The sequence below is a fragment of the Oncorhynchus clarkii genome, chromosome 12 (genome assembly GCF_045791955.1).
Source record: "Oncorhynchus clarkii lewisi isolate Uvic-CL-2024 chromosome 12, UVic_Ocla_1.0, whole genome shotgun sequence".
Lineage (NCBI taxonomy): Eukaryota > Metazoa > Chordata > Actinopteri > Salmoniformes > Salmonidae > Oncorhynchus > Oncorhynchus clarkii.
Window position 1 is genome coordinate 80,096,500 of NC_092158.1, and position 9,554 is coordinate 80,106,053.

A 9,554-nucleotide genomic window follows, 5' to 3' on the forward strand; every position below is an offset into this window, starting at 1 on the left:
TTCACCCCACCTCAGTTATTTTATCGTTGAAACTTAGGAAAACAAAGCCTCGTTTTTTTCTTCAAAATTTCGAATTCAATCGCTCAAACCTGATCCTCCTTACCACGCTCTACCCTCGCCTTCCAGTAACAACAAATATGTCCATGTCATCACCAACAACAAAGCCAAGCACAACAGCTGATTGGATAAACAAGTCAGCAAGATTGTACGGGCTGGTACACCATTGGCTATCACGCGAGCCAGCAAGCCGTTGGAGTAAGGTAATTGCAGGGTACATATATTCATGGATTGGATACCAGAGGATGAGTAAATCACACCTATTGGCTTATTTCTATAAGAAGGTATATGAGGGTCGTTCAATAATTGGTCAATTTAGAGATAACGTATTGAAAAGGTCCAGGATTGGTATTTCTATTGTAAATATTTACAGCAACGTTATGATGGTTGTCTTTGTGCCACACCAAACATATTGTACTGGTTACAATATAGGCACGTTTCAAATGCTGTACATTTGATCATAATAACAGTAGTCGATAATATAACAGTTTATGGACGGTGAGCAAAGCCTACTGTTCATACTTTTTTTCCCCCCAAACAGAAAATACATAATAATAAATGTGCTGTGCTTTCGGCGAGTCTCTGAATAGCTGATACTATGTTATGTGACAGCATATACAGAAGAAAAGTGTATTCATTTCTGTCTGCATTGGTGCCCAAACACGTTCTCTGTGTTATTCTCTGAGTACTATCCACTAGGCAGTGGGATGTCAAGCTCCCTCCCTGCAAGACTGAATAATTCAGCTGAGGTGTAGGTAAATAGTATATTAAAGGTGAAAGCGTGACAGAGAAGACTATCTATTATGTATTGTAGGTGGGTGTTACCTGGATAATGTGAATTCGATGGTGTCTATTAATAATGGATTGGAGACTACACACACAACTCTTCAAACAGTCGATTATGACAATATGTTAATTTATAGGGGTCCCCAAAGGTTCCCAGAGGATCTCAAATCCCACCTTTCCTCTATTCTTTCTGACTTTTTTTCTGCATAGCAAATTACAAATTACATGCATTTTGGCCCATTTATTTTGAAACTGATGAGTAAATTCACTTTACTAATTATTGGAGATGTTTTCATTCCAAATAATAGCATTTGGAATAAGGCTTTGGAAACATGTTCTTTCCGATGGAAAGATAGCTCTGGGAATAGTGACCTCATGTTCCAGAATGATCTAATGAACTATTCAAGGAAATAATTTATGAGATTTTTGTTGGTCAGTTATGAGCATCAGTTGGGTGTTTATCGTGATGACTTTCAACAAATGACTTATTCTGTTCATTCTGCAACACACTGAGAGGGGGTTATTTTAATAGGTAATTTGCTTCAGCAAATAAATCATTACACTAGAAAATCATGGGACTTTTTTTGTTAAAACTTGAAACAAACATACAGAAGATAAGGACATAAGGACAACGCTGCCATTTTGACATTACACAACCAGAAAGTGAAAGGCACTCTGTTATTTAATTTTCAATGAAACAATGTCATACACTGTGACCATCAAGCGTTCAAGGTTACCCATGGTTTATCTTTTTTGGGGATAAAAACCCAACACATTTCCTCTCAAAATGGGCAGCATATAACATTGATCCACACAAAATAGCTCAATACTTGACGCTTTGCTTTAAATGGTCAGACCAAATTATCTGAAGCTCATGTGAGAGGTCAGTCAGTTCAAAATACTGAAAAGTAGGTTACTGCTGAATGGCCACCTTATCTGTTCTTATGCTGCGTTATTTTGTCCCCTTAAAGCTTATCTGGACAAATGCCCTTGCTTTAATGGGTGATATATATTCTGTATAACTGTATTACTCACACTGCAGGGAGACATAACCTAAATTGTTATTGTCTCATGCAGATCACCATCTGCTTTCAGATACCAGGACCGTAGGCTCTCCCAAAACACAGAGTAAAGGGGGTGGAGCCATACTTTCATTGGTCAATGATTATTATTATTATTTTTTTATTTTATTTTTTATTTCACCTTTATTTAACCAGGTAGGCTAGTTGAGAACAAGTTCTCATTTTCAACTGCGACCTGGCCAAGATAAAGCATACAACATGATCTTGACAGAGTGGACTTTGTTTTCAGAGATACTCAGGGATACTTGCTTGTTTTCTTGCCCACGTGTTGACCTCCATCTTGGTTCCCCCCCACCAACCTGAGTCTGTGACTCACGAGTCAGTCACCATCTCCCTTTTGGGTCTCTGTCAGAGCTATGAATGCTGGTTCAGTGTGTAAGTAGCACACGGCCAGGGTTTTGACTGGTAGAGTTTGTCAATCTACTATAGTAGATTGACTTCGGAAAGTAATCAGACCCCTTTACTTTTTCCACATTGTGTTGTGTTATGGCCTTATTCTAAAATGTATTAAATTGTTTTTTCCCCCCTCATCAATCTACACACAATACCCCAAAATGATTTTTTTTTAAATTCCCAGAACTGTTTGTCAATTATTATTATTTTTAAATACGGAAATATCACATTTACATAAGTATTCTACCCTTTACTCAGTACTTTGTTGAAGCACCTTTGGCAACGATTACAGCATTGAATCTTCTTAGGTTAAACGCTACAAGCTTGGCACATCTGTATTTGGGGAGTTTCTCCCATTCTTCTCTGAAGATCCTGTCAAGCTCTGTCAGGTTGGATGGGGAGCATTGCTGCACAGCTATTTTAAGGTCTCTCCAGAGATGTTCGATCGGGTTCAAGTCCGGGGCTTTGGCTGAGCCACTCAAGGACATTCAGAGATTTGTCCTGAAGCCACTCTTGCGTTGTCTTGGCTGTGTGCATAGAGTCGTTGTCCTGTTGGAAGGTAGTAAACCTTCGCCCAAGTCTGAGGTCCTGAGTGCTCTGGAGTAGGTTTTCATCATGGATCTCTCTGTACTTTGCTCTGTTTATCTTTGCCTCGATCCTGATTAGACTCCCAGTCCCTGTCGCTGAAAAACAACTCCACAGCATGATGCTGCCACCACCATGCTTCACCGTATAAATGGTGCCAGGTTTCCTCCAGACATGGCGCTTGGCATTCAGGACAAAGAGTTCAATCTTGGTTTCATCAGACCAGATAATCTTGTTTCTCATTGTCTGAGAGTTTTTAGGTGCCTTTTGGAAAACTCCAAGCGGGCTGACACGTGCCTTTTACTGAGGAGTGGATTCCGTCTGGCCACTCTACCATAAAGGCCTGATTGGTGGAGTGCTGCTTGTCCTTCTAGAAGGTTCTCCCATCTGCACAAAGGAACAATAGAGCGCTGTCAGAGTGAGCTTTGGGTTCTTGTTCACCTCCCTGACCAAGGTCCTTCTCCCCTGATTTAAGAATGATGGAGGCCACTGTGTTCTTGGGGACCTTCAATGCTGCAGACATTTTTTGGTACCCTACCCCAGATCTATACCTCAACACAATCCTGTCTCTGAGTTCTACGGACAATTCCTTCGACCTCATGTCTTGGTTTTTGCTCAGACATGCACTGTCAACTGTGGGACCTTGTATAGACAGGCGTGTGCCATTCCAAATCATGTCTAATCAATTGAATTTACCAAAGGTGAACTCTAATCAAGTTGTAGAAACATCAAGGATGATCAATGGAAGCAGGAAGCACCTGAGCTTAATTTCGATTCTCATAGCAAAGGGTCTCAATTTGGCTGTTGGTTCTCTTTGGAGAACAGAGCTACACTGTAATTTTCTATGATCTAGCGCCATCTCCTGTCAATGGAAACGCATTGTCACAAACCCTAACGTTTGCCTGAGTAAAATTCGAGGAGAGACGTTTATTTTGTGATGTGATGCAAGTCATTCTTATACAGGGGGATTAAACATTCAATATCTCAGATGTTGTTCATGTTTGAGTAATGAAAATGTCTAAAACTTGTATGAATTCAAAAAATCTGTGGCCTATGCATATTTATTTTGTGTGTCTATGTCCATAGGTGGCTGTTTACTAAACTCATATGCATCAGGTTTAGTTTCCCAATAATTCACTTTTTGTTACAGTTTATCTTGTTTGAGCTGATGATTGATGATAGCAATAAAGACTGTAGTTGTGCTGAGGTTTGTTGGGTATTCTCCAGCTTTGTCCAGCTGTGACTCTGCCAAATTCATTGGTGTCTAATCTTTGCCCCTTCCCTATTTCCCAGACAGACCTCAACTCATCTCCCTGTCAGCATTACTGTGATTGGCTGCTCGCTATTCTGACCTCTGACTTCTCCTCAAGGTGGGCAGAGGAGGAGGGCCGGGGTTGGTTCAGAATCTGACATGAACAATCAGGTCTGGTCAGAACACCAGCCCTACAGGGCCCAACAATGGACTGTGGATTTCGCGGTTGAGTGGCAAAAAGGGCCGACTGGTACTAAGAGGAAAGTACTCAGGGAACTGGCCCTGATCCTATCTTCCATCACTCTCTCTCTCTCTTTCTTTGTCAGACTGGAGTGATCTCGCTGATTGGTCTGTTGTTTTTTCCTTGTCTGCCCTCCCAAAACTTGGTAGAGAGTGCTAGGTACATGAGAGTTTTGCCCTTGGTGTAGGCTACATGTATGGTATAATTTCTAATCTGTGATTGATTCATTTTTGTAGTCATTATTACCATATGACGGCAACAAGTTATGATGATGGAGGATTATACAATCGTAACTGGTTATGATTGAATGAATTAGCGCCCCTGCGATAGGGTCTTGGAACTTGGATGCACCCTTTGGACATCCAGGAGGGTGTGCATCTGTGAAGGAATGTACTTTTGTTAATAAGACAGAAAAGGAAAAAAAGAGAAACAAAAAGTTTGGCCCCTTTGGATGCTCTATTAGTGTGGCTGAGTGGTTTCCTGAGACTCTTGACAAAAGCAACTGTAAAGCAAAAAAAAGGCTTCCTCATCTCTTGAGTTCTGTCCCCACTCCAGAGCTGGATGTCTGCTTTTTTGTTTATCATTTTTTTTGACAACTCTTTCTCAGAACTGGGTCAAACACTCCAAAATGTCTTATCTTCAATGCCACTCAGAGTTTACTCTCTGCTCCTCATTGCCTTTCTCTGCAAAGTTTAGGATGAACAATTCATGTACAATTTTTTGGGACAAAAAAAACCCAGATTTTTTATTTCCAGAGTTCACTTCCAAAAGTTGTCGCAAAGCCCCATTGTCTGCAAGGTATTGAGTTAAATACCCTACTCAAATGAATATAAATATATATTGTATTATTATACCAACTCAATCTGCTTGAACATTTAGATAATGTCTATTTATGCTGCATGTCAAAACCGTTCCATTTAAACTCATCTGATGGGATAAAGATCAATCTGATTTGTAAAAAATAAATAAAATACAAAAACCTATGTCCTTCCAACTCCCTTTTGGGGCACAAGACTGGATTTACTTGCGTGACGAACAAACCTGAGTGAGACTGATTAAAAATGAAGCACTATAGCAACAACCAAGCCAATAGAAGAACGGGAAGCTGTTTACAATGGGTGTACCGTTTCTATGGTTGCCGGACAAACCTCCTGCACCAGGTATTAAACTGCCCCCGGAGAGATCCTTAGCCGCTGCCACGGTTATAAAGACCTGTTTTTGAGACGTTGAATTGAACAAGCGCGCATCAGAGCGCCAAAGACATCTTGAGGTATTTTTTCATACATTTTCAACAGGTGCAAATCCTCAAGGCTAAAACGAGATTAATAATTTATCAATTGGCCATTTGGATTGTAAGGTATTTTCTCAGCAGTATATCAGATCAAGGTAAGTTTGTCATGTTTTTACATTATATTTATTTTTAAAATTAAAACATATTAGAATGAAGTAGGTTATCATTAAATTGTAGCAAATTATTATTGATATCTTGCCATAAAAATACAAAGCTGTTAATTGTAACTATTGCAAGGCTTTGTTGTAAAGTTAAATTACCAGCTAGCTATAAGCATCTTCATATTTAAAAAAAATTATTGAAACACTTAAATTAAATAATCTCAAATGTTATCTGATTTGGCGCAATTCATTAATTTGTCTATAGCCTACTCTAGTTGATCACGTTGAGTCGTTTATCATAAATTCACTCGACATATATGAGTTTATAACAGTGCCTTTGTCTCAGCCTTTTTGTGGAGAGTCCCGTTTAATGGCTATAAACTATTATGTGTAGATAGGAGCGCAGTCTAGCCTACCTATCACTTTTCACAAAGGTTCTATGACCTCCAGACAGTCAACATCGGAACCAGTGAGAATAAACATTGCAGGTCTTTCGCACATCATTTCATTAATAACAGTCTTTATTCTGGGATTACAAACCCATGCACTCCTTTTGTTAAGCAGTTTCTAATCAAATATCAACATTTGAAAGATCTCAACTACATGCAGCTATTGTTCCTACAATTTGTTTCCCTACAAGTCACTGAATAGAACGTGCCATTACCACAGAGATAAACTATTTCAATTTACCCCCTGACATGCCTCAAAGGGCTCTGTTTTCAAATAGGGCTATCATTGTCCTTTTCAGCTTTGTTCATGTCGGGTGTATATTTTCTCCTTGTCAGGCTGTTGTCTGGTGGTATAGGGGTGAGCTTTAGCCATCGGAGCGGAGGGAGGACCATGCTGTCTCTAAGCTGTGCAGACCCCTGGCCCGAGGGCTCGGTGGGGCTGGAGGAGGAAGTGGTGACTGCCGCTGCTCATTCTGAGGAGCTGGACCTGGACGACAGCTCAGCCTCAGCAGGCTCCAGCAGCATTGGGGGCTCTGACAACCTGGATGACAGCCTGACCAGCCTGCAGTGGCTGCAGGAGTTCTCTATTCTCAATGCCAATGGGCCTCAACAGGCTCCTCTCTCCACTCACCACCAGCCTCACTTCTTTGGCCATCAGCAGCTGGGCTCTGAGGCTCCCGCTTCCCCTCTGGCTGGTGACCCTGCATCCATAGGCATGCCCCTCACCCCAGGCAAGCCCACAGCAGCAGCCTATTGTAGGATGCAGTCCCTGTCAGCCCTCCCTAGCCTGGTGGCCCATGGTCACTGTCCCGATGAGGTGGACTACAAGACAAACCCTCATATCAAACCCCCTTACTCCTACGCCACACTCATCTGTATGGCCATGCAGGCCAGCAAGAAGACCAAGATCACCCTCTCCTGCATCTACAAGTGGATCACTGACAACTTCTGCTACTTCCGCCATGCTGACCCCACCTGGCAGGTAAATGTTGCTAAAGTCACACCCACACACACACTTGAAAATGTGAAAATGGCTTTAATAGGATGCTTTAGACTAGGTCCTGTGAGAGGCTCTCAGTCACGTTCGTAACTTGACTATGTCTCAAGCAAGCCAGATAGTGAGAGACAGAGAGAGAGAGAGTCCTCTTCAGCATCTGCGACAGAGGGCTCTGTGTGTTTTGGAGGGGGGCCAAGATGCAGCTGGGTTTTTCTTTAACAGGAACGAGTAAGAGCACAGTTCTTTCCAAATTCTGTATATTGAGAGCTCTGGGCCGTCTGCCACATTCTGAACAAGCATTAGCAGCTATGGTTTATGGGAATTAAGGGCTCTCATGGTACAAAGACGGCAGCAAATACTCCCGTAACTTACAAAGATTGTAGCAAATACTGCCTTGGACTTCCCCTTACTTGGCAGTGGGCATCTTGCTTAAGAAGACTTCATCCCCCACAACACACATTTTAGTGTGTGTGTGTTTTTAAACCCATTACATTATTTTTCAGAAATAGCTCCCAGGTTTTCTACTTGAGCAACGAGAGGCAATGGAGGAGTATGGGGAGGGTCAGTATGGCATCAAAAGTGCAGATTCCCCATCAAAGGGAATAAATTCTCTGGAAAAAGTTTCATTTGCTGGATAAATGATTAATTAAGTCGTTAGCCATACCCCCCAGGTCCAGAAGTTATACTAATTTCCTGAGCATTCTGTTATTGTGAGCCAGTGCATGGGGCAGATAATATTTAACAAAGGTCAGCAGGTCACTAGTTGGGGGGGGGGGGGGGGGGGGGGGCAGTGTTGAGCACCTGGTAAGGCTGAATGCAAGGGTACACAAGCTAATATATTTGATGGAGCAGGACTGAATGTGTACTGCCATGTCGATCCTGTCCCCCTCATGTGCTATTTCAGAACTCCATCCGGCACAACCTGTCTCTGAACAAGTGTTTCATCAAGGTTCCGCGGCAGAAGGACGAGCCAGGGAAGGGGGGCTTCTGGAAGATTGATCCCCAGTACGCAGAGCGCCTCCTCAACGGGGCCTACAAGAAGAGGCGGATGCCCCCTGTCCAGATCAACCCTGCCCTGCAGAACAGGCTTAGGGCCAACCCCCAGCCCCTGCCCAGGGGCCTCTGTAACTCCACAGGCAGCCAGAGTGGGCTATGTGTCAATCCAGAGGCTCAGCAGCTCCTCAGAGAGTTTGAAGAGGCCACTGGAGCCGACCAGAACTGGGACCCCTGTCTGGCCGAAGGCACCATGCTGGGGGCATGGCCCATAAGAAAGGGAGGCCCTGGACACAAGAGGAAACACCCACTGGGCTCCAGGACTGCCATGGTCAAAGTCCCCCGGCACTCCAGCTCTCCTTTGCTGTCTTTGGAGGAGTATAGGGAACTGGGCTCCCTGAAGGGGAACTTTGACTGGGACGCCCTCCTGGATTCTGCACTGAGTGGGGAGCTGAGTCTGGACGGAGGGGGTCCACTGAGCCCCATCCCCCAGGAGGAGGACCTGATGGTGCGGGGGACCCACATCTGCCCCCTTGAGGCCCCCGCGGGGACAGCAGACAGCAGCCACGTGCTGGCGGAGACCCAGAGGAGCAGCGGAGCAGACTTTGAGGAGACGTTCCTGGCCACAGCATTCCTGCAGAGCCCCTGGCCAGAGGAAGAGGAGCAGGGATCTACCAACTTCCTGTGCAGCTCCACAGTCAACCTGGAGCAGCTCTTTGACCTGGGAGATTCCCTCGGCGGTGACCTCAGCAGTAAGATAGAGTATCTTCTCTAAAGACATGTTCTCCAATTCTTTGGCCTCCAAGACTCTTTGACTATACTGTGATGATGACACTACTAGATTATTGTTTAAAAAGAGAGGCACCACATGAACTAAATGGACCTTTTACACATGCATGTGTTTAAGATTTCTAGATGATGTTTTTTGAAATTGGTACAATAATGGATGACATCATTAATGCCTACAGAGCAAAAATGCCACAATGAACTGCAGTATTCCAAACGATTACTGGACAAAAACTATATCAAACCTACTGTTGGGACCATGACATTGGATAATAGACATTATCAATAAGACTTCGCTCACAGAGAAACAAAATATTCCTGTCTGAGGACAGGAAAACCACCAATATGTCTTTGTTTACATTCTGAATATATATGTGGTATTGAATGGATTGCAGGTTGACGTGGATAGAGGAATTGTCATGCAGGCACAAGGTGAGCAACAGAACATTGGAATCAACATTTTAGAAATGTATTTTTTTTTAGCATTAGATGAAATTACAAAGTAAGACTTTACAGTGACTGTACTCTTTGAAAGTTATGG

General features: G+C 43.1%; 1 protein-coding gene across 1 annotated transcript; it reads left to right on the plus strand.

The window, feature by feature from the left end:
• Positions 1 to 6,628: 6,628 nt before the first annotated feature.
• On the plus strand, positions 6,629 to 9,320 carry LOC139422293 (forkhead box protein J1-A-like). The gene is made up of 2 exons (XM_071173484.1): positions 6,629 to 7,219; positions 8,139 to 9,320. The coding sequence occupies exons 1-2, from the start codon at positions 6,629 to 6,631 to the stop codon at positions 9,000 to 9,002; spliced, it is 1,455 nt and encodes a 484-aa protein (XP_071029585.1). The 3' UTR covers positions 9,003 to 9,320.
• Positions 9,321 to 9,554: the final 234 nt, after the last annotated feature.